Source organism: Hetaerina americana, unplaced genomic scaffold (genome assembly GCF_022747635.1).
Source record: "Hetaerina americana unplaced genomic scaffold, ioHetAmer1.1.p SCAF_339, whole genome shotgun sequence".
Lineage (NCBI taxonomy): Eukaryota > Metazoa > Arthropoda > Insecta > Odonata > Calopterygidae > Hetaerina > Hetaerina americana.
The window spans coordinates 162,470-189,456 of record NW_027286918.1 but is presented as its reverse complement, the minus strand read 5'-3'; the positions used below and the strand labels follow the sequence as shown (position 1 = coordinate 189,456).

At 41.8% G+C, this 26,987-nt stretch overlaps 1 protein-coding gene across 1 annotated transcript in view; it reads left to right on the top strand.

The window, feature by feature from the left end:
- Nucleotides 1–2,935: 2,935 nt before the first annotated feature.
- LOC139691395 (sodium/potassium-transporting ATPase subunit beta-2-like) overlaps nucleotides 2,936–26,987 on the top strand; it is a 120,824-nt gene continuing 96,772 nt past the window's right edge. Inside the window, exon 1 of the mRNA XM_071589191.1 lies at nucleotides 2,936–3,239. Within this exon, the coding sequence (XP_071445292.1) occupies nucleotides 2,960–3,239 (280 nt within the window). The 5' untranslated portion in view covers nucleotides 2,936–2,959. The remainder of the gene's footprint in view (nucleotides 3,240–26,987) is intronic.

The following is a 26,987-nucleotide window of genomic DNA, read 5'->3' as shown; positions in this document are numbered from 1 at the left end:
TGTGGGTTGCCTAGATACACGGATACTCCGATGCACTGTCAAATCGGAAAGGATATTATTGCTTTATTTTTATTTATTACTTATTAAAATACAATTTGGCAATCAGCCAGGTAGAAAGGTAGATTTAAACCCAATCAGTAATTATAAGCGAGCCAGGCGATAGCCAGAGCAAAACATAAGAAGAAAAAGTAATTCAGTCCAGGTGTTTGGACAGTATCTTCTTGAAGATCTTGACGTTTAGAGGAAAAAAATTGAAGCCATTTCTACGTAATCTGTTCCAATGACTTCCAAACCTTTATTTATATAGGAGTGCTTACGTATGTTGCTCCTTTGAGTGAGCCATTTTAGCTTATGTTTGTGATCTCCCCTTCCTTTGTAACAGCCACCTTTTGCTTTCCCTTTTACGTTTCCCCAAGCCTCATTCCCCGCAATAAACAATTCAAACATTTTCCTCAACCTTCCAGTCTCTTCTTTAATCATTCCCATCGCAATCGCCTAGTCATGTCACTCACGGTGTCTTCCCTTTGAATTCACCTACAAACCAAGCGAGCAGCTTCCCTTCGAAGCCTTTCGTTTGTTTTCCTTAATTTATTTTTATGAGAGTCCCATAAACTTGATCCATGCTCTAAAAAGTCTACCTAGGGCTACCTCACCATAATAGACTAATTCACCATCTGGTTCCTTTAATTTTTTTCAGGAATTGGTAGAATATGAGGGATTATGGATGTCTCGGGTAAAATATCATTCTATTAGCTACAACGATTACAGGATTATTATTATTAGTTGCCTACCATTTAAGTTATGCTTTGGAGGGGGAAGTCCGAGCATCGTTACATTTTTAAGCCTCGAAAAACTAGCCGGAACCTGACGCCCCCACACCAAATTAAATTGTTCTTCGATTTTGCATACCTTCTACTCTCCTTTATTTCATCCAACATGCCTATCATTTCTTTACCTCTCCATACCACGCCTGCGTTCTCTATGTATAACAGTATTCTTAAGCATCTTATTGTCAATCAAAATGATCTGCATCCATCTTTCCTCTCTCCTTTGGATTTCTCCCAACAACTCTTCCTCTCCCCCCCCCAGTTTTTCTAGGCCCTGGGAATTTTGGTACTGCTAATCTGTAACTTCTGCCGCACGCGATACTAAATATCATGACAACCTACTGGGTAAACGTATTATTATTCCATTTAGGCAGTTATTTACAGCTGATATTTTATTAATAAGACCATAGTAATTTACCGGAAGGTGGTTAAGGATGGATCTCGCTTAGTTCCATATTTTATGCAGCGTGGGATGCTCGCAAATTGAAAGGATGCCTAATAAGGGTTGGCATTTCCTTTCCCTATGCCACCATTGATTTTCTACGGAAGGTAACGTACCCGACAAATCTCACAGCTTGAGTAAACGTTATAGGTGTTCATGGTTGTCACCTGGGGGCGAATCCGGGACATTTGTGAATAAACGAACGCTCTACTCACTAGATTACCTCAGCCAAATTCGAAATAACAAACTGAATTTTTTTGCATTTATATTTTTAGTAGTATTTTTTGTATAATGAGCCCATTGCTTGCAGCGAAACATCTGAATGATCCCTCGGCAACCGGCGGCAAATCTTAAATTTCGATTGATTTATTTTAGTACACTGCAAGCCACCGCTAGGGTGTGTGGCAGGGGGTGAATACGCACCAGACCAATTTTGACCCGATTAACACCCTACCGCGGTCGGAAAATGTTATTCTGATCCCTTGTCCTTTGTGGAAAAAATGACATCTTAAATCTATTGGTTCTACTCTAAATCTCTCTAATTTTACTGACATGATATTTTTTACCGCAGTACGATGGGGGTAATAATATATTCTCAACATCACTGCAAAAGAGACGTCCTTCAAATTAATGCAAGAGATTTAATCTTTAATTTAATATTCGCTCCGTGAGCCGGGTATCTCTAATATTTTGGATACGCCACTAAGTTTATCATAACAACGTTTTACGAATCTAGCTCCTCTACACTGCATACGATCCAATTCGGCAATTGAACCGACTTCGTGAGGATCCCATATACTTGCAGCATACTCTAAATGAGGCCTAACCAGCGAATGATAAAATTTCTCTTTGACCTTTTCATCACATTTACCAAGTACTCTTCTGATAAATCCTAAATTTTTGGTAGCTTGTCCACATATTCCCCGTATGTGTTTCATTCAGGAGAGGTCGTGAGTGAGGGTGACGCCTTAGTATTTAATTGAGTCAACACATTCCAATTCGGCGTTCCCGATTCTGTAGGCGTTCGGGAGGGAATTGCTCTTTTTGCCAAAATTTCGGTTCTACCAAGTCCCTCTATATCTGGGAGCTCCATAGAAATGGAAAAATTGGAAGAATTGTTTTTTTCTGGTTTGGGTGACCGCATTGCATAAGAGCCCAATTTGGGTACCCGTATTGTGATTGATTTGAAAATATGCCACTAATTAGCGCCGACTTAATCCCATGCGGAGACGTCGTAGTCCATTTGTTTTAGCATTTGACCACATACTCAACCCGAGGGCCCAGCTTCGATTCTGGGTAACGACTCTTTGCACCCTCAGCTTCACACAAGCTGTACCATTTTTCGGGTACCTTATCTCCTTGGGAAACCAACGGAAATTAGGAACTGCCCCCACTTATTCCCCAATTGATTCGTGAATTTCACACGCCTTTGGCTTAGTACATACTAAGCGAGCTCTTAGTCTTACCTAATTAAAATAACATTCGGGCTGATAAAACTAAAGTTATATCCATTACGTTTCTAGTGGATTTACCGTCTTTGTTAATAACGTTTTCCACTAATCATGGTGTTCCAACTTCGGGGTTGATACATAACTTCGGGTAATTATCGCAGAAGAAATCTCCAGCTAATCTCGTCTTGTCTCTCTCTCTCTTCCCTTCGCAGGCCTATTGAGTCTTCCTAAGTGACAAGATGTCCGAATCCACGGCCAACACGGCGTCCTCGCCCACCAAATCGGCGCCCCTGCGCCTGCCCTCCGGCGATCCTCCGCCCTTCCTCACAGACAACGAGGACGAGTCGCCGCCCCCGTCCCCGTCAGAGGCCCCGCCACCCCCGAGGCCCCCAAGGCCCACGCCCATGGAGCACGACGCCTTCTATCGACCTCCGCAGCTGGGGACCCTCACCACCCTAAAGCTGTTCTTCTATAACCGGGAGACTGGTCAGGTCTTCGGACGCACCATGTCCAGCTGGGGTAAGCCCAACAACTTCCAACTTCCGGACTTGTCCCCTCTGCCACTCAGAACCACCACGAAAGGAAATCCAACGTCTAAAATAAATCGAAAATTTTCTTACTTGGGCGATCAAAGCAGCAGGGTAATATACGTTAGAAGTGTACTCTGGAGGAGTTTGCATGGATTTGTCAAGTACACGTATGTCATTTTAATGAAAAAATTCTATATTTTTATTTCTAAGCGCTCTCCATCAAATGACTTTAATAAAATAAGGTCTTCCCGTATTAGTTTTTCATGGTGATTGACAACGGAAATCCAGGATTTGTATGCATGATCTTATGGAATTGAGAAGGACTACCAGGGGAAATAATGTTGAATGAATGGTGAAGAAATGCACCTCGTTCTCACCAACACCGGACATCATGTGCGCAATCATACCAGAGTTGTAATATCGTTGACATATCAGCAATTGCCCGTTTCTATTTCAATGATTTTAATTGATATGTTGGGAAAAAAACAGCCGAAATATTATAGTTTCGAAAATTAGAGCTAAACTAGACTAAATCCAAAATAGGTTTCAGGGCAAGTATTAAATATTAATAAAATCCCCCTAATTGTGATTAAAACCTTTATATTCACATACATGTAGTATATCTCTTTAAGAACTGCATATGAATGGATTTACCTTATTATTATTATTCATCCCTAGTCAATTTTATTTATTTATTTTATTTAAGTACCTAAAAGCTAACGCTAAGGGGGTGAATACACACCAGACTAATAATGTTGACCCGAATATGACCCTACCGCGGTCGGACAACGTTATTCTGATCCCTTATCGTTCGTGGAAAAAATGAAATCTTAAATTTATCTGTTCTACGCTTAATCGCTCTGATTTTATTGGCATGATCTCTCCTACCGCAGTACGATGGGGGTAATAATACATTTTCAACATTACTGCTAAAGAGACCTTCTTCCAATTTATGCAATAGATTTAATTTGTAATTTAACCTCAGCCATTAATTCAGGAACAAAAGTCACAAATGTACTCGTACGACAACGGTGCAACCTGTTATCAAATTACTGAGGATAATCTTCAATGGTTGATGTTGGAGTACATTGAAACTTGCTTCTTGAGCATGGTCTGCCTACTACATATATTGGATTAGCACAGAAATGTGGTCCATGTACATGGAGAAGATATAATATAATCTTGGTCGATGGCCAAAGCTGCTATGGTAACATTGAAATAATATGCTCCTGGAAAATGGTCTTTGGCTTAATCTCGACCTCGAAATCACTCAAAAACAGAAATATTGTTTTTTCGCTAGGTGAGCTCCATCATCACGTTTCAAAATTTTGATAACTGTGAAACCGAAACGCCCCCAACTACGCGACGAAATGGTGAGAGAAATGAACTTCATTTAACTCTTTTGCGTGAGATAAATCTTATGAAATTGAACGAGTTTAATCTATTTAGTATGTCAGGTATTCTGATGGAATATTACACCAATTTTCATGGGCTTTAGATCAAGATTCCAGTGTGGGTTGAGGTGTAGAATGTGTATTATATATATTATATATATGTATGTGTGTATATATATGTATATATATATGTGTGTGTATATATATATATATATATATATATATATATATATATATATATATATATATATCAGGGAAAGGAACTGGCCTCCCTACCCTGTGTGAATTTCACACGCCGTCGGGCTTAGTACTGGGTGAATTCTACCATCACCTACCAAACCGACCTTCGGGTTGATTACTGTGTTTATGGTTTATATATATATATATATGTGTGTGTGTGTATATGTATATATATATATATATATGTATTCAATTTAAAAACCCTTATTTTTCCCGTTACTGGTTCAAACTGATGCAGTTCAAAGCGTCCATTGGGGGCAAATGAGGGTGGTTATAAATGCGGTGGCCATTTCTTCCCGTCTTCAGCAGTAGTTGATGGTTCTCTTCATTCTTTCTAACTCATGCATGTTAATTACTCGCGGCGCACACACGTTGCGCTCAACCTCTCAGCTCCAGCACTTAAATCGTCAAATAAAAACCGCGCGATCCTTTGGGAATAGATGAGCACAAGGTGTGGTTAAGCGTTTTAATATGGTCGGACGATAACGAAGCCAATGTCGGTGACCAAAGCTTTGAACAAAAAAATGAAGAAAATGGAATATTGGAATGGATATCCCCAGTGAGAACCGGGTGCTGTCGGCGTTTTAATTACTTCGGTGGTGTGGATGCTATTACGTAATGCAAACGTCGAGAGCAGCCCGTGGTCCCGGGAAATATCCATTCGAGTATTTTACTGACTCCTAATTTATTAATTTCGGTAATCGAACGAGAATTCTTATCTGTTGAATAATTTTCAAGGCGATGTTTGTGGTAGCCGTATGGGATGGTGATTTTATTCATTCTTTCGTCTTCCGTGATACTCTGTGTGTGTGAAAATCACGGTCATCGTTGCTCGCGGAGAAATATTTGACCTTAAGGTTATTATTAAAATTACTAAACACATACCCTTGAAGTATCCCGGCGAGGAACTGTCAAGGAAAGTTCATTTTATTTGGTTATGAATGGAAAATTAAACTGTTTCACCAATTTCTTCTGTGCAATTCTAATCCTTGAATATTTTTCCATCTTTTTCATATTTGATATGTTCCATATTATCATATGTTGATTCGAATCTCGTCCATCGTCCATTCTCTCAATTTTATCATAGCGGTAATAGACGCATCGTACATTCTCATGTATTTCTGGTATATCCCATCCACATTCTGTAATTACCCAAACATCCTTTCAAGACTTTCAAGTCGTCTTTTTAACCTAGAAAACTTACCATACCTATGAGATCCTTTAAAGTGATCCTTATCACTTTTAGTACATGTCATGGTGATCATTTGAAAGGGAATTAAAATAGGTGTACTGCCAGCAGAAGTAGTAGTTTGAGCCCTTGAGGGCAATCGTAACTTGAGCCGTAAGCATGATAAGTCTCTTAATATCTTGAGTTCCATCCGTGCAAGTCAAGCCATTATGCTTCTCTTATGCTCTCCACCATCAGGAATGTTGCATGACAGTTGGGCCCTGTTTTAATCCTCGTCCCTTCGATCGAATGACATTTACTAAATTTGGTTTTAAATTTTTTTAAGCGCCGGAATCCCATTTCAAAACTCTTCACTCCATTTTACCTCGTATCGTAGAATGGTTCAAGCATTAATTCAATCCGATGACCGCAATATCGCGTATAGCATCCCTGTCTGCATATTTTTTTTAATGGAAATGCCTGCATAAGTAAATATCGCAATACGGCTGAAAATGTTATATTTCTGCGATTCGGAAGACAGGTCCTCCGCCTGCAATGTGGGCATTTAAAAGTGCTGTTAAGACCCTTTTTGAGTTTGGCAGTTTCTCGTCTACACTAAAATTCCCAGTTTATTTTTAAGACACAGGTGCAGGCGCAGTTTGAAGATAAGTATGCATGTCGGAACTGTGGTTAAGCAGAAATTTGTTTAACATGCACACGGCATTTATTTTGACATAATTAAAATGGTGTGTCTAACGCTCTCACTAGTTCCTTTACAAAGAACAACAGTGGCATTTATAATGCCTGCGTTTAAATTTCTCAAAAGAGGACGGCATTTTCATTTGATTGGACAGGGACGTAACAATGCTTTACATTTTGACTTATCGGAAATGGCTACGACAATCCGTCAATGATTTAGCCATTCTGTTATTCGTTCCTGATATTTAAGCATTCAGGGGACGTAGATGTGGTTTTAGACACAATAGCATTCACGTAGTAGTATCAGTCCTGGCTGTTAGATGTGCCTTTGAATGATGGAGAGAGCTGGTCGCTGATTGGCTTAGGGTTCATTTCTCCTACCTACCCAAAGAAGAAATATCCATTACTCTGGCCGAAGAATACATAGATCGTTTCTTTCATCGGCGGAAGGTCTAAGCAAATTCAACTTCCACCATCGACCACTACGGAAGTTCTTATTTTCTCCTGTCTCACGTGACGAAATTTTCAATCGACGTAGAGAAGAGGGGAAGGGAGGAGGGTTTTGAAAAGATTCCCCTACCGAAGAAGAAGGGCTTGAGGTTGCACCTGGGTTTGTCTCATGACGTAACCGCCCGCTCCTTATGGGTCATTATGATTACACCGATCGCCCTCCGGTCCATTGTTTGCTGTCGAATTAGCATTTAGGCTGTCATTCGATAATGTCTCGATTGTCGCGTTCTGCCATTGACGAAAACATTGTCAGACGTCATGGATCCTCATGGGCTGAATATTACGCGCAAAGATTAGAAATTATCGAGGTTGTGACCTCATAAACTAGTCATTATCGAGGCGAGGTAATTTCGAGTAGTAGTAGTAGTTTTAGGGGAGGCGACGGACAGCTGACGTCATTGGAAATGTACAGGAAAGGACGTAGGATGGAGAGAAACCCAGCGTCGGCGTACTCTCAACGAAAGGCGCCAAGGGGTCCACAGCTTAACTTCCCATCCGACTGACGTCGTACGACGGTGCCCTTCACAAAGCACTTCAAGTATGGAGCGGGATACAACTGAAAAAATCTGCCGCGTCCGGAATATGAACCAGGGCCCTCTAGGTGGTAAGCCATTACGTTAGCCACCGCACCACCCCGATCGCCGGCAATTTCGAGTAGATCGATGAGGTACTGGAGGACTTGGAAGTACCGGCAGTGGACTTACAGTACATCGAAAACGGTCAATAGGTTCTCGTTAGATTTGAATGGCCCTCGACAAGTTCGTCTATTTCAAAACGAAGAGCCTTAAAGATTTAGTCTAAAATTCCGACCTGAGAAAATCATACGAGTATTTCACGTTCCAATGTCCAATTACCCCAACCTTTTGGAGTTGTGTTGTGGACTTTCACTCGTTTGATTCCTAATTTTTCCCCAATACCATGAGATCAAGATGGTCAAAGCAGTAGCGACGCAAGAAGAAAAATTGTGCTAGACAGGGAAGCTTTCACAAGTAGGAGGGAGTTGATGACAGGGAAACTGAGTAAGGATATTAAGAAAAGGCTCATTAAAACTTTGATTTCGAGAATGGCGCGGAAACATGGTTTTTGAAACGAAATGATTAACGTAGATTGGAGGCTTTTGAAATGCGGGTGTGGGTAAGGATAGAGAAGGTGAAGTGGACAGAAGGGAAAATAAATGAGTATGTGTTATGCATAGTGTGGGAGGAGAGAGGATTGTTGGGGGAAATCAAAAAGAGGCGGGAAAGATGCAAAGCATATTGTTTGGCGTTGAAATCCTGAAGACTAGGATAGAGGGGAGAACGTTAGGAAACCTAGGTAGGGAAATGGACAGGCATGTTGGGTGGTATGAAGAGAGGAAGGAAGTATGCTTAATCGAGTTAGGGCTTAATGTTTTTAGTACGGTGTTATGGTGTGTTTTTGGATGGGCAGAACGGTACTGCGGCAATTCCTTTGCTCTCTTAACAGAATACGACCTGAGTTGTAAAAGTATGAAAACTTTATACTTATGTACCCAATGGATTCAATAATTGCGAGTTTAAAATATTTTAACCTGGTTATTTTCATGGTGTGCCTTATTAGACGAGAGTAAAAAAAAACATCTTGCTTCAGTCGGTGCCCATCTAACTCTTTATCTTAAACGGTAGACTGCAAAATACTGATAATAGCATAAAAGCATTCGCATCATTCAATTGAAATCCATGACAACCAAATCAATCCAAACTTTAACATCGAATATCAGTTTTTTTAATCTCTATTCGGAAGCTTATTCGAAACCGGTACGAAATTGTTGTGCACTTTCTGGATCAACTTTATTTAAATCCTCACTAGATGGCACGCACAGTTATGAACAAAGGCAGTAACAGGCGTGCATATCCATACCCATATGATTTATTTGACGTATTCTCGCATGCTCATTGTTTGCCGGGGTTTTGTAATCGATCCATCGTATTCTCGCACAATCTTGTGATGGATCGATTGCATTACGAATATTTTCCTACCTAAGTAAAGTCAAAGGTTATGTGTTTCCATTCATATGATGCGGTAGTGTAGCATTTCGGGTAAAATTGGCACTGTTTGTGTGTGTGTGTGAGTCCGTGTAGTCGAATGGGGTTTTCATCGCAGGACACTTTTTCCACATCCGGTCGCATACTTCATCCTGGAGGAATGGATGAGCCGTCAAGTGCAGTTCGTCGCGGTCACAGCTGCGCTTCGAGGCGAACCCTCGACTTAATCTCGAGAGGAAGAGGGAAGAGGGAGGGCATAAGTGATTGCTCCAGTTAAAATAGAGAGATTTAGGCTAAATTAAGACTCGACTTTCTCGAGGGGTCTCTTCAAAATCTGAAAGTGTTCCTTGGGGAAGGAATTGAGGAAGGCGCGTTAGGGGATCGCGTCCATCCCTCCACCCCGGATTACCACCCTCACTCCGTGCGTGATTGGCGGTGGATTCGTCCGCGTCTTTCCTTTGGCACGAATTCGGTCCGAAATGACTCTCAAATATACCTCGCGGACATTTCGAGACTGCATGGATGACTCGTGGTGTACTGATGAACCGAGAGCAGTGGTCTAGCCAGGGGTTTTCGCCATGAAAATGAATACCCCTTTCGATTTATTGGGAACCTTGTCCTCGCATACCCAAGTCGCATATACTCGCAAATAAAAACATGGATAGGTTTACAGTTTTGCTCACTGAAATTTGGGAACTTTTTCTTGGGCTTAATATTGGAACCAGGTCGGGTGCAACCCAAGTTGCTAGCGAAGATGAGGGGATCGAGATGGTGCGGGGGCTAACGCACTGGCTTCCCACCCAGAGGGTGCCCGGGTTCATATCCTGGTGGTGTTGAATATTTTTCAGAGGTATCTCGATCCCTATTTGAGGTGCTTTGTGTAGGGCACTTTGAGTGAGTACGCCGTCCGTCGGATGGGACGTTAAACTGCGGACCCCTTGGCGCCTTTCGTAAAGAGCAGGCTAATGCCGACGCCTGGTTTCTCTCCACCATTCATCCTTTCCCGTCCATCCCTTATGGCGCAAATGACCTCAGCTGTCGGTCGCCTCCCCTCAATACTACTACTCCTAAGTTGTTATGAACAAGATGGCAGTGTCACGACACTATAGAAGTTCAATTTAAAAGCTACTGTAGCGGCTCTGCATAATTTGAATACAAACTTTTTTTAACCAGTCTTAACAGGTTCTTGTTAACTTTTGAAAAGCTTTAAAATTGATTTAATTAATTTCACGAAAAAAGGTGTGAAATGTGATGTTATGTTAGCACTGTTACAGCTATTACATAATTGCGTACATTTATGATAACAGTTTTTCGTGAGAACGACTTGCACGTGGTCAGTAAATAAATAACTAGCGAAACTGGATAGAGGCAATCAAAAATCAAAGAAACTTGCCGAAATTTATTTCACTTTTCTGCGTAGTCATCCTGTTGTACATTCAGACACTTATACCATCTGTTTACAAGTCCTTGATAGCCGGCAGCAAAGAAGTATTTTGTTTGCTGTCGCAGCCAGCCTCTATGGCCTACGGCCACCCAAATAACTTTTAATAGAAGCCTGTACAGATGAAAATCACTGGGGACTAAGTCGGTGGACTGTACTGTGGATGTTCCAAGCGTTCCCAATGAAGTGTTGTTCGTGACAGCTGTTCTTCTCGTGTACACTCATGCAACACACCCGCCATCTTGCTTGACTCACTGACTGCCCGCGAGATGTCACGCATTCTCCACAAGTATATACATTTGCTGCCATCTGCTGGTAAAATATGCGCGCGTAATTTAAACATGTTTTAAGATAATGGGACTCTAGCGACTTAGGTATCGGCTTTCCCGTGTATATTAGCACCACTAGCCTATAATTCATCTGGTTTTAGCCCTCCACTGCCGTAAGTGCGCGTATAAAACCTTGGAATATCAATGCCAGTTTCTATTAAAACTATCATGGTAAGTTCCTATTCCATCACCATCTTTTGATAGAGTTCACTTAGGACCGCAGAGAAATTTTATGAAAATGCTGCATGATGTATATCTGACATTTCTTAAGATATCGAACGAAAACTCGTCGATATAATACCAGTCCGACGATAGCCCGTGCTCACTCTAACACTCCGGAGGTTGGAGGACGCTGTCGCTCGGTTCATTTGATAATGACGAACCCGTGGTAGAACGCGACACGCTCTACCATCTAGCGTCGAAACTTCGCATCAACCTTTCCTCCTCTCCGACGTCACAATGGTGCGCCGCCCAAGTGAGTGTGCAGGACACCATCAGAGTGGGGCAGGGCATTCCATTTGTTTATTTTTTCTTCATCTCCAGTCCAAGTCGACCTTCGCTCGGGGCGCTGCAGTCGGTTCGCGCTGCAGAAACGCTCGAAATCGTTTTGGTTTTCGTTGCGTAACGACCGAGCAACGTCCGTCGCTTGGAAATATTAATGAGATCAGGAAATCGAGTGGGAGGGAGAGAGGTGGGGGGGGGGAGTAGAAGGGACTGAAGGGGGTCAAGGTGCATTTTCCCCGATTGGAGGCAAGGTGGATAGTGAGGATGAATGATGACCGGAACGTTTTGCTTGTCCGATGCGTGCCACACGCGTCAGGGAATGGGGTTTGGTGAGCGACGACTGTATTGGGGACAACATCGGCCTTTCCTGTCCTACGGCACACGGTGGTGAGTTGATAAAATAAATCCCAGCGACCAAAAAAATAATGAAAGCGCTGAAAGAAGCAATCACATCCGTGGCGACTGCCGCCTCCTCCTCATTTCTCCTCCTCCGCCATTGTCGCTGGGGTCGAACTCACATCTAATGACCTGCATCCGGTTGGCTATTGGTGTTTGTCCCGCGGCATTAGCCTGAATCGGACGTTGGATTAGAAAGTCATTTTTTCTAAAGGCCTCCGCATATTATTTGCGTTGTTGCCCCATTTGACAATACACCATTCGTTTTAACAAATTAACACGACCGCCGCATGGCTGGCAGCAATAGCTGTCAGTCATCGATTAAATTGGCCATGATTTTTTTGCTGGAAATGAAGTGATTATTTGGAAGTGTTGCTGATAGATTGGGATAACTCATAAAATATATATATATATATATATATATATGATTATTATATGATTATAATATACAATATATACATACATATATAATGATTGAGGGTAGCGGTAGTCCAGGGGTAGAGCGTTGGACTACTGACCGGAGGGTCTCGGGTTCGTTTCCCGGGCAAGGCACTCTGGGCACCTGCAGCTCCACCCAAACTATCGGTCCCTCCGGTCATTAGTCCAACTACCCACTGGACTACCGCGACCCACATACATAGATATATACTAATATATATATATATACACACACGTATGTATATATATGTACATATATATATACACACACATGCATATATATGATACACACACACACATATATATATATATATATATATATATATATATATATATATATATATATATAATGCTCACTCTGGTCCATGTAAGCTATGTGATTTTTCGGGTACCAGATCTTCTTGGGAAGGCATAAGCGGCACAGGGAAAGAACTGGCTCCTCTACCCTGATGTGTGAATTTTTCACGCCTTCGACCTTAGTACTGGGTGGGTTCTACAATCACCCACCAAACCGACCCTCGGGTTGATTACTGCGTTTATGGTTTATATGGTTTTGGGTATGATATCCACAAAATGGATATTTCTCGTGTACGTTTTATTTAATGCCACCCTAATAATTAGAGTAATATCAATATTACAATCTGAAGACTCGTTGACTGCAGGTTTCCAATCTTCGTCTTATCCAATTCCGACCACTCCCCTGACAGCTAGAACTTTGGGACCTTTCATTGTTGTTTACTTGACCTAGTATTCTTTGACCTTTGGTCTTCCCAATGTCGACTTCCGTTCTATTTTCCCTTCTGTATGGTGCTATTCCAGTGGGAAGAACGCTGGACTACTGACCGGTTACGATTCCGGCGGTAACCTTTGGAACACCCTCAGCTTCACCCAACCGCGGTTATTTTTTCGGGTACCAGCTCTTATTGGAAAATCACAGGGGGAGGAACTGGCTCCCTAAATACCCTGTTTATGTGTGATATTCACACGACCTATCAGGGCTTAGTGTCAAGTTACCTTACATAGTAAACATGCCTTCATTTTAAATACTTTCTTGGTTTATGATCTTATCTTCTTAGAACATATTAGTTTCCTCCTTGTGGCAAATGCAATCTTAGCTAATGCATAATTTCCTGTTTTCATCCATCAAGCTCCTTCCTTACGATATAATGCTCCTTATGATCTAAGGCGAAACGTTTTCAAACTTTTTCTAATTTCTTTCCTCTTAACGCAGCCTCTGGCGAAAGATTATTAAAATGCGCGTCTTTGTTTTTCACATATATTTTATTATTTGCGACCAGGTTTTCGTCCTCGTCGTAGCATGTAAAAGCGTGCATATTGTATGCCTTATTATATGCTTGTATTATAAAGAATAAATTTACACCTCTGTATGTTGCGACGTGAACAACTTGGTGAACGGTAAAATATTTGAGGAAAGTGAGGTTACTTATTTTAATGCGAAAGAATTTAAAACATGTGACTTCTAATACCGTTGATTTTCCTGAATCTTCTCTCTATCTCTCTCCCAACCTGAAGCACTTGCGATTTCATTCTCAATGCTGGAAAGAAAATATTCATTGACTCAGGTCGTCTCACCCTCCTCCTAAAACTATCTATGACCCACCACCCCTCTGCCCCTCATCTACGTAGCTTACCCCACCAAAATCGCATCCATTCTTGTTCTGTTCTAATAGTTTGAAAATTAAACGCTGTTATATTTTGAATGGCATGTAAAAAGAATGTTGGAGTAGTAGTAGTAGTAGTTTTTAGGGGAGGCGACCGACAGCTAGGGTCATTCGCGCCATAGGGGATGGACAGGAAAGGATGAAGGGTGGAGAGAAACCCGGCGTCGGCATTTACCTACTCTTTACGAAAGTCGCCAAGGGGTCCGCAGTTTAACGTCCCATCCGACGGACGGCGTACTCACTCAAAGTGCACTCCACAAAGCACCTCAAGTAGGGATCGAGATACCTCTGAAAAATTTTCAACACCGCCGGGATTTGAACCCAAAGAATTTTGGAATGAACGTTAACTGTATCCATCATTATTTCTCAAATAGTATTATCTCAGTATATGCTGAATGATATTATTTTACTCTACACATAGCGGCTCAGCCCGGCTTTGCCGGACCAATTTATTCGTGGAGCTGCAATAGGGTTAACTTCGTATTATAGGCCTTTTTATGTACGTGGGAGATTTCTTCCTGGTGGTTTCTTCTGACGGCCCGCGATTTGGCATACAATTTACATGAATATGATTTGAGGCATAATGAACGCTGATTTCGAAAACACTAACCGACGAACATTGAAAGTTAACTCTTTAAGGAAATAGTCGGAGACTATCGAAATTTTACTGCAGCTGTTTACAATGTACGAGGAGTCTTCACAGTTGTGGGCGTAAATCTTAGTATGCGTTTGTAAATGATATAATATAGCTTGAGAAAGAATGTGTCAGTTTCATTGTCGCTCCTCGTTGAAGTGAATCAATTGAAATATTAATTATTGAGTGTGTTAAAAAAATTATTTTTTTGTCTTCAAAAAATTGATTTATTCGATCTCAAAAATTTACAGGAAAAGTATATCTAAATCGTACGTAGCCAATGTTATTTTGCCTATTTCTACCCTTCTTATGCAATAAATTAGAAGCTCTTAATCTTCGGCGTGATGTGTTCCCGAACAAATAAGCATTAATGTTTAGATGGATATTTTTCTGAGATAAATATATCCTTAAAAATACTTCTGTTCAGACACTTAACCTCAGCATCGGAAATTTTATTAAAAAATTAATTTTTCTTAAAACTTTTGGGCCAATTTTTTTTATCTTCTACCACCGCTACCACCAATTCTTCCCCCTATCCTCACCCCATAGATTTTAATGACTCAGTTTGAGTGATGGCTCCCCTCCTATGTCTTGAGTGAAAACGAAATTTAACAGGTTCCTTTTCAATGCACGTTTCAATGGCCCGGCATAAATAAAAATGTAGAACTGCCGATCTAGTTAGCAGAGGAGGCGTTGGGAAATAGCAAAAATCCGTGTGGATATTATGGCGTCGAGTCGAAACCTTCTTGGAGTCGGTCCATGACCTCAAAAGATAAAGCACGATGAGTGCGTGCGTGTGTATGTGTCTGGTGTACTCGTTGGAGGACAAAGGGCCGCGAAGCAGCAGCATGCCGGCCATCCATCCCCCGCTCTTCGGCTGTTCCCGTGCGTATCGCGCGCATACATCTATTGGATCGTCCTGAATCCATACTGATCTCGTCAGGCCGTCTCTGGAGGTCGTCTTACGAAAGGGACGGACGCACTCTCGCGCCGCCCCGTGGCCAACGGTAGAAGTTTAGCTGGGTCTCTCTGGTGTCGAGTGAAATGCATCCAGCTAGTACATGCCCATTGTTGTCGAATTTCAGCCGTGCACATCCATAAACTACTGCGATATATCGCTAAATATCGCTACGATTTAAGCCTTTTCATTCGGAACGTAAAAGACGGGAGGTTCTCTTTAAAGTGCTAAAACCGTCGGGATCCGTCCGCATTGCTCAAAAGTTGGTACGGTGGTTTACAAACAAATACTAGGGGGCATGTTTTGATTCTCATATGAATTCATAGAATCAATTAGGTCGTCCGAGTGATCAAGCTTCAGTCTGCCACTCAGCCGAAGGGCTATACAGGCTAAGGGTTATGGGAATTACTTAGGGCATTAGAAAACCGGTGTAGTAGGTATGTGTCCAGATGAAATGTAACCAAAACAATGCTTATTCGATTTTTGGGAAAAATAAAAAAATAAGCTGCAAATTGACATATGAGTTCGTGAACTAGAGGAGGACGAACGGTTTATCTCTCTTGTAAGTATTTTGTACTGATATGTTCTGATTATTGGGGGCATAAGAACAAGCTTTCACTAGGGAATCGATGGCAGGGACATTGAGGAAGAATGTTAAGAAAAGGCTAGTAGCAACTTTAAAATTGAGCCTGGTTTTGTATTTCACAGAAGCAAGATGATAAGAGTAGATTGGAGGCTTGAAGGGGTACCCAGCCATGATATGGGGGAGGAGAGAGGAGAGGTTTGTGGGAAGAAATCCAAAGGAGGCAGAAAAATGTGAATTCAGAGTGTAGTCAAATGTTGGGCAGCAGCATCCATAAATCGCGTCGCAATCCATACATAACGCCATGCTTTCGATATTTTCCCTACCGAAGTTTTGCCGCATGTCACACCTCATGGGAAACTGTTCATCCAATCGCTTTTATGTCACACTTGTAATCCGATATCATTAAATAATTTGAGAAAGGATTGACCTAATCAAGGTCCAGAATGACATCTGCTGTACAATCCCGTTAAAAATCTCAAAACTGCTTCTGCCATTCATTAAAACTTGTAGGTTTTTTCCATGGAGTTATCTCAACCATATGATTTCTTCAGAATCGACTCGAAATTGTACGTGTACAGTGTAGACAATCGGGTTATTGTCTCCTCACAACTTCCAATTTCGATTGTGTTTTCTCAATAATCGGTCGTTAATATGTCGTAGACATGACGTCGTTACTTCACCATTGTCGAGTTTCGTCCAGTTTTGCTTGTCTGAAGAGTATTTCAAAGATGAGAGTAAAGCTTCTTCCTAAAGATCTTCCTATCACTTTCTACATGGGCCTTTCTTACTTCAGCCATTTATATGTACTTTAAAATGACGTCTCAGGTTAAAAGTACCGACGTAGAAGATGTCATGACGTTTTAATATCAATAGTCCATTTAAATTGATAAGGAGCCCTCACTTTAAAGAGGTTGGATCGTGACCGTGCGAGTCAATGTGTCACTTAAGTGCACGAATTAATGGCTGAGTGATGAAAAGCGATGCAACACCCTTTCGTGCTTAGTCCGTGAACAGATAAGTGTGATGTGAATATACAGTCCTTAAAAGACTTACGCCTCTTACTAACGCTTGAAACTTGATCTAAAACTTGGCGCCACTTATATTTTTAATCCACGCGAATTCGGCTATTTTTTCCCCTCGAAATGTTTAATTTCTTCTAAACATAGACGGTTAGGCGCTGTTATGCTAATACCACTTTTCACTACTATTTGATTTCGCTTATGGCATCAGTTTTCCGTTAGAGCAACATGAAACTGACAGGTATGCCGTACTTCGCAGTCATCTGACTGTCATAAAGGCCAGGAGACTCAGCGGAAGAAGAACCTCGAGGAGGACATAGATCCGGAGTTATTTACGGAGCTGCTACTACTGGAAGGCTCCGAATTACAAGGCGATCCCATCATCTTACCAGACCCAGACTCCGATGATGAGGTCTCACAGGTCAGATCCCGAGTGATAATGAAGTGCCCGAAGTAAACGAGGGCGAATACGATTCTCCACCTTCGGCTGTAAGCGACACGTCTCCAGAACCCCCTTCTTAATTCGAGGAAGATTTTATCTCAAAATTCTTCACTCACTTCCCACCGGCCAAAGGCAAACCATTGGAATTACTACCCAGAGGCCCATCCCCGTAACCGCGAGACCAAACACAACAACCGGACCTAGAGGACTCACAACAATATATTGAACCATTTCCCGTGGCGACACCGTTTCAGTACACCACCAACACATCAGTTTCTGAACTATTCACATCCGGAGCCAATCGGGCTTAACCCACTGCGTGCCCCCATGTATTTATGCCTGCTCGCGCGACTAATGATATCACACACTGTATAAATATTCTTGTACAGCACCTCGTACTCGCCATGGTGAAGCCAACATGTGCGTTTACACTAATCGCCATTCCCAAGGCCTCCGGAGGGCAGAGGATAATCCAAGACTTATCTCCTTGGACAAAATATTACGACAAGCCTATGAAAGATGCGGCACAAGCATTGGAATGTATTCCAAATAATTCCTTGATGTGCAAAATTGATCTGAAGGATGACTTTTGGTAAGCCACGTTTCATCAAGCCCATCGTCAGTTTTATGGCATATATATTTCTGAAGAATACTACCAATGGAACCGACTCCCCATGGGCCATGCACTGGCACCTGCAATCATGCAGAGATGGGCAAGGGCGCTGGCCCACGAAATATTTATAAGAGTTCAAATAAGAATGATTGCCTATTTGGATGATTGGATGCTGGTACTCACCGACCAAAGTGACTCGTGTGTTCAACGCATCACGGAGTTTCTCACGATAGACCTAGGCATCAACATCTACTATGCTAAAAGTGTCTTGAAACCAACCCAACAAGTTAAATATGTAGGAGTGCGTATTAATACCGAACGAATGTCTTTAAGATTGACAAAGAATTATCTTGCACGTGTAAGTTACATTACATACATTACACATACAGTGCGACTGGAGGATATGCCCAAAGCCATTGGCTTTGTCTCCTGGTGTACATACGTTTTGAAAGTGCCATATTTTATAATATATCAGATTTAGCCCAGATTTGATTCTCTCCTTAGACGCCATCGAGATGTGGCCATTCGGGTAGGAGAAAGCCACCTACGAGGCGGACGCATTGACGGCCCTCATGGCTCTCACCCATGCGTTTGCTGTCCTTCCAGATTTTGTGCACATTTTGTACATTTTATTGGCACTTTTAGTTAGCTACACACCCACTTCACTTCTCTACATGATCGCCGTTCACTTATAAGCATTTTTTGTACCGCTGCACCAGCTTCTTTAACCCCTCTGCATAGAAGCTCGCCGCCTTAGAGTTGAGTATATTGACAACGCCGTTCTTGAGTTCCTCTTCGGTGTCGTGTCCACCGAGCCACTGTTTCAAGTGCAAGAAGAGGAAGAAGTAGTCACTAGGTGCAAGGTCAGGACTGTACGGTGGGTGGTCAAAAACTCTCGTCCACTGGGCATTTTTTGTTCTTTGTGGTGGTCGGTGAGCATTTTCGGTACCCACCTAGCACACAATTGGTGGTATCCGAGTAGTTTTCCGTGACAATATTGTAGGCAGTAGTGCGTCCAAGTTGAGGAAATTGTTCAGCCAGGCCATTAATTGTCAATCGACGATCACATCGCAGTTTTTGTTCCACTTGAGAAACAATGTCATCGGTCAGAATACTGGGCCTGCCACTTCGCTCTTCGTCATGGACATTTGTTCGTCCATTTTTAAAATCACGGCACCATTGCCTAACCTTTCCTTCACTCATAACTGTAGGTCCATAAAGTAGGCATAACTCCCGATGAATTTCAGCCGCCGACAATTCTTTTGTCATACAAGAATCCTATGACAGAACGCGCTTCACAGCTGGCGGGTTGAACTATTGTCGCGGACATTGTTGTTTGCATGCATGGACAAGCAAACGACTTCTGGAACAAAACAAATGCTGCTATAGCTTCATAATGAATCAGTAGATGGCGCTGAAGGAGTAAAACTGTGTTCTGAAGCGCCAATATTTAAATATAAGCAAACGGCCCTTACTTTATGAGTATGCCTCATACCTCTGTCATTTACGCCTTGAATAAGGGCAAAGGCTTGTTATTTTACATACCAGAAATTAAGAATCTGTATATTTCAATAATAAAGGAACAGTCACGCAACGTGACCTGGAGGTACATTTCCATCGCTGAAAACCCGGCCGACGGTCCTACGCCATATCGGCCTCTGATTCTACAGCGGTCGGTAGGGTATATACTCGTAGGTGGGACGAACCCTGAGGGGAACAGTCGGTGAGAAAATTAGAAGCGGTGAAGGTTTGCCTCAGATCTCTCTTGGATCGCCCAGGTTACTAAATTATGAGAAAGAAATGGAAAAATTAAATAAAAGACTACCGAATTAATTTATACTTTTTGAGATATCTGGGTAAACATTAATATTTTCCTATTTTAACCTTCAAATCATGTTTATTTTTCCTGAGCTTTTTGAAAAAGAAATATCTTATAATCATAAGTTGACGTCACGTCCAAGAACATAACAACCATTTTACTTTCTACTCCTCAAAAACGCTTGAAAAAGAAACTGGTTTTCAAACATGTCTTCCCTGTAAAGACGTATTCGTTCATCAAATTATTTTCTATGCCGAAATAAACAGATGATCTTTTACTCCATTGCAGTTAGTCTTAGGGAAAAATGGTGTAAAATTAAAGAAATAAATTTCCCAAGTTACCATCGACGGAATCGAAGAAATCTAGTATTAATTAATGAAGAAGTTTGCGTTTAGACAAATGAAACACGAAACGCGTAACTCACGCGGAGAAAAAAATAAACAGATTTCTCGATGCTGTAATGGGTACTAGAGACGGCTACTATTTTACATGGGGCACACAATCCCCTCCCCCGCGTGATCCCTCCCCCCATTCGCCGGGAGAGGAAACTGGCGCAACTGGCGTGGGTTGGTTGATACGTGACAGAAATGCAATATCCGAACGGAGTCTGAACCCGCGACTTTTGATTTATCAGGATGCGAGCACTCAAGCTTTCTCGCGGTGCCCATTGACTGCGCTAATCACGCTGGGCGTCGTCGAATGAATAACGGCATCCTCTCCTCCACAGGAAGAAACGACGCGACCTCGCCTGATTTCAGCAGGTCATGGTGGTGGTGGGGGGGGGCAATTAGGACGGGCGGGATAGTTAGCGCGTCGCCTCGTTCGGATTTTGCATTGTTGAATTCAGCGACGTTGCTCTGAAATGACAAGCATACGCCATTTTGGTAAAATTTTCTATATTCGCAGTCTCCAGAGCACTCTGTCAAATGAAGATTTTTTTCGTTTTAGCTTTCATATAAATTTACTGTAGATCGAAAACACAAGATTTTATACATGTTCCCATGGCAGATTTGCGTAATGTGGGTGATAGTTATGGCTTGAGAATCAATCATAAGAAAACGAATTTAATGAGTTTCACACATGATAAATATGAAGGCTAAGATAAACATACAGTTGTGGGACATAAACAGAACCGGGATATCACCTATTACACTTTGAAATTGTTGCATTATAATGCGCATTTAGCGGATGACTTCGCTAAAAGTTACTGTAGCGGCATTTCCCGCTGTTTGTTAGAATATAGCACCTATTATTTGGGAAGTTCTATGTAGGAGTGTGAGACGAGTGGTGGAGACTTTAAAAGAAGGATTGCATAAGGTAAGGAAGCTCTTACAAAGAGGCGGGAGTTTATGACAGACACCTTAAATAAATACCTGTAGAAAATACTCATGAAAACTTGAAAAATGGTGCATGGTTTTTTTTGGCTCGGAAACCTGGTTAATGTGTCAAGAGGATACGTGTAAATTGGAGGCCTTTGAGATGTGGATGTGGTGGAGAATGGAAAAATACAATGACCGGAGTGGGAAGCATAGGATGTAAATCTGGGGATCGTAGTGCGGAAGAGAATGCTATTCGGAGAAATTGGAAGGAGTCAGGACAAGTGGACACAGTAGAATATACTGAGAGGGGCAATATGATTCTGTAGAAGACGGTGATATATTGAGGTGAGAATCCTGGGAAAGCGAGATATAGGGAGGAAGGGAGGAAAGTCATTTGGGATGGAATAATCGGAGGTAGGAAGTGTGCAGTGCAAAAAGACTGAGTCATTGTACTCGTAATACGTGAAATAGGGTTTAAGGGGATACATTTTGTCATGTTACTCAGGTTTATGAGTAGCAGTATTTGTAGGTTGACGAAGGGTTGACATCATGAATCTACACTAATTCTACCACTAATGATACGGCAGTGGAGGATTACCACCGTATGAATTATGGATCAATGATACTGAAGTAAATTTCGTTCTCATAGAAAAATTTCGTGTGCACTATCATGTAGGAGTTGTAATGTTTTTTTAGATAAAAACTTATACCCTTATTTGTTTAAATGATATTTATTAATTTGTCGGAAGAGAAAATCCGGATTCAAATGGTTTCGAAACTTGGAACATCAGAACTTGACCGAAATAAGCTCTAGTCTAAGCTCGCAAAAAGTAATAAAAGCATCTTTTATTTACTGTTATCGGTAATCTACCGGTTAAGTTAGGTTTTTTATGGACACAAGCCACCAATGGTACAGCTGTAATTTCTCTGTCTTTCTTAACAAAAGCAAAACCCAACATCCTTCTCTTCAATAAGCCCCTCTTCATTTCCGTATACTTCCTTCATCCCGTCCAACATCCTTATCCTATACCTGCCCCTTCCTCGTTTTCCTAACTTTCTCCCCTCTATCACAGTCTTCACCATTCCACTGTCAATCAGTATGCTTTGCATCCCTTTTTACTGTCTCCCTATGATTCCTCCCAACAATCCCCTCTCTTCGCCCACCATACCAAGTACTTCCTCATTTGTTTCCTTTCAGTCCACCTCCTCTTTTCTATCCTTTCCCACAACTCCATTTCAAAATCCTATCTATCTAAAATATATATGCCTTTCATCGTACTTCAATGAACATGTTTCCGCGCCGTACGAAACCACGCTAGAACCTCTTTAAGAGTGTTAGAGTAAAAATTAAATATTCACATCGACCATATCTGTTTGAAAACCACGCCATTCTTTTCATCACTCGTAATTAATAGGTGACCTAAGGTGACAGAGACATCGTATCGTGCAGTCACGATCCCACAAATAAATATAGACATAAGGCAAGAATGGAGGAACTGGGATGACCTGATAGTAGTAGTATTTAGGGGAGGCGACCGACATCTAAGATCATTTGCCCCATAGGGGATGGACAGGAAAGGATGAAGTGTGGAGAGAAACCCGGCGTCGGCATTACCCTACTCTTAACAAAAGACACCAAGGGCTCCGCAGCTTAACGTCCCAACCGACGGACGGCGTACTCACTCAAAGTGCCCTCCACAAAGCACCTCAAGTAGGGATCGAGATACCACTGAAAAATATTCAACACCGCCGGAATGTGAACCCGGACCCTCTAGGTAGGAAGCCAGTACGATAGCCACCGCCACATCTCGATCCCCGGGATGACTTGCTTCAGAAGTGACCGGAGACGGGATGAGGGGATCGGATCGGTGCGATTTGCTGGAGATTATTATATTTAATATTTAATAGTACCCTGCAAACCACCGCTAGGGTATGTGGCAGGGGGTGATTACACCCCAGACTACCCTTAACTCTTAACACCTATCCATCGTAGCGAGGTCGGACGAACGTATTCTGATCGCTTGATCGTTAATGGGAAAAAATGACATCCTAAATCTGTTTCTTCTATACTTAATCTCTCTAATTTTACTGTCATTGATCTCTCCTACCGACACACAATAGAGCTAATAATGCATTTTAAACATCATTTTTAAAGAGACATCCTTCCAATCAATGCAAAAAAATTCAATCTGTAATTTAAGCTTCGATCCATTGAACGATTCCCAACCTAGTTAAAATAATATTCCATGCGTTGCAGATAAAATATTCCCTAGGTACTCGTGAGTGGTGTCGAATGAAATCGTTATTCAAGTAAACATACATGTACGTAATATGCAGACTCTTTTACGCACGTTCGTAACTCACCCATCATTACAAGAAGTCACTTAAATGTATGCAACAGCATCCCCAATGCAAACTCAGGGAATGTCTGTCGTGAGACCCAATGATAGACAGAGGTTGTGCATCATTCTCGTATAGGGACGGCCTTAAGAAACGGAATAAAAAGAATTCATCTCCACGATATCTTAATGTTGTGTACACTTATAGGGACCTTTGCGTCAGTCACGGAGTGAATCCAGGTTCTTTTACATTCGGCAGACCTCATCATCAACACGATAAATCCTCCTCCTGACATTTCGCAGTTATGGTCAATCGCAGATGGCCGGAAAAAGACACTCCGAGAAAGATTGAGAAAACCCTATTAACGGCGATGGAAATAACCCGGAAGAGTCCCTTTTATGGGCACTCAATCATATTAGACCCGTCTTTTTTTTCACCCGTTAATTCGACGGATCTGCTTCGGATCACACCGGCCACGCTCCCACTGAGGCAATCGATACAGATCGTCCGAGAGACAACGAGAATTTCGGAAGGGCCGTCGAGTGTCGGAGGGGGTGGGGGATCAGTCCGCGGGAGAGAAGCGGGTTTCACAAATCCACCACCAACTTACGAAGCCTTCATATGCTGACATACCGTCGACTCATCGGAATCGTCCTACGTGTTGCGGCGATTCGAGACTGGGTCTGGGCATGTGAGTAGACGCTGTTTTGACTTATTCATACCGCGAAAAGACGTTAGTTCAGGGTCGACCCCGTCTCGATATGGCGATGCCGAAAATCGACATTCTCGATTACAATGCCACAAATTTCTACAATGGATATCATATCGCGTCGATGTCGTTGTGCCCATATCCATTGTTGCGTCCATTACCATTGTCGATTCAGATTTAGTAGACCTGCTAAACTGGTCTATTAATCCGATCACAGAAGAAATAAAATCCCAACTATTTCGAATAGTGCACGCGAAGCTCGTCCCTTAATTATTCCAACATGGCGAGGTCGGACGGGGAGGAGTACTCTATAAAACCTAAGCATTGCATGCCATATTTTTGTATTATTTCCTCCGGGTTTACCCAGGTTGGTCATCAATATTGAAGCGTGTTGAATAAATCGATCATTAGCCGTAATGGGCAAATGCAAGTTGAACTTATATACAATACTTTTGCATAGCAAATATATCGAAAATCTCAAAAAACACAGAGACCTTTCATATACCAGATAAATTTCGACAGCGTAGACATCGATATTGACTTCAATATCGCAGTCGACACCAATAACGGCCTCCACATCAATACCCCCACTTTCATCAATATGATAATGTGAACATACAACCTTGATCAAAAAGTTCCCGGAATAACCACCGTGTGGCGCTCCCATCGTTCCGATTTGAGTTCTGTTTTTTTTGTTAAATTGGTACATCTGTTGTTGATATTCCCTTTAAATCTTAGTGTCATAACTTGACATTTGCAAAAGTTACGTAGCCAAGAGTACATCTATCTCTGTGTGTGTTGGCGATTTTTTACAATTGCAGAAATGGATTTAAATTTGCAACAACGAACTTGTATTAAATTTTGCGTAAAAAACGGATTTAGTGGCGCACGGACGTTGGAAATGTTGGAAAAGTGTTTCGGCAACGATTCTCTAAAAAAAACGGTCGTTTACCAGTGGCACGAGCGGTTCAGAAGTGGTCGTGAGTCAATCGAAGATGATGAACGCAGTGGCAGACCATCGACATCGAAAGTCGGTGAAAAAATTGATAAAGTAAAAGAAATGTTGGTCAATAACCGCAAATTAACCATCAGAGAAATAGCGGAGGACTTGAACATTGCCTATGGATCCGCCCAAGACATTGTGGTTAATGATTTGGGTTTCCGTCGTGTAGCAGCAAAAGACCTCAATTTCATGCAAAAAAGAGACCGTGTTGACGTCGCAAAAGACATGATTTGCGAGGCTGAATCCGATCCCACATTCATCAAAAGGATCATTACTGGAGACGAGACGTGGGTTTATGAGTACGACACGCAATCCAGACATCAGGCAAGTGAATGGCGTTCACCAAATGAGCCGAGACCAAAAAAACCACGTCGTTTTCAGTCAAAAAAGAAGGCAATGCTGACGGTTTTCATGGATTACAACGGTGTAGTGCATCATGAATTTTTGCCAGAAGGCCAGACAGTAAACAAAGAGTATTATTTGGGCGTTATGAGACGTTTGCGTGAAGCAATTCGCCGAAAGAGACCAGAAATGTGGGCAGAAAACTCGTGGATTTTGCACCATGATAACGCACCGTCGCACAGTGCTATCATTATTCGTAATTTTTTGACGAAAAATGCAACAAATACCATCCAACAGCCACCGAATTCACCTGATTTGGCTCCCTGTGACTTCTTTCTGTTCAATCGAGTTAAAAAACCATTACGGGGAACGCGTTTTAGCAGCCGAGAGGAAGTAATGGAAAAATCGCAGGAAGCACTGATGGACATACCGAAAACCGAATATAAAAAATGTTTCGAGGATTGGATCAAGCGCTGGCATAAGTGTGTTGCAGTCGATGGGGATTACTTTGAAGGGGACAATATAGATTTAGATGAATAAACTTGTATTTTTAATTTTCTGAATAAATTCCGGGAAATTTTTGATCAAGGTAGTATGTCCACAACACCCCTATTCATCGTCAATTGATTGAGAGATATAAGTGGTGGTACAGTGTAATAGATTGTATGTGAAAAGTGCGTTCATGGTTGTTAAAAAGGTCAAGGATGGCCGTGTGACAATAAACCTAAGAAGTCTCGATCCCGGACCAGTCGGTGTCTCACGTGGGCAAAATTGGCCTATTCTAGAGAATCGTTCCCGGTGGAAATGTAATCATGTCTCTTACGTTGTGAAAAAACAAATATATATAAACACACACACGCATATGTATATATATGTATACATACATATATATATATATATATATATGCACACATATATATTCATATATATATATATATACAGTAATCAACCCGAAGGTCTCTCTCCCTCTCTCTCTCTCTCTCTCTCTCTCTCTCTCTCTCTCTCTCTCTCTATATATATATATATATATATATATATATATATAATAATGGGCTGACACAATTAACACATATAGAATAGAATTATATATATATATATATATATATACGAGGGTCATCCGGAAAGTAGTACCCGTTCGTGCCGCATGAA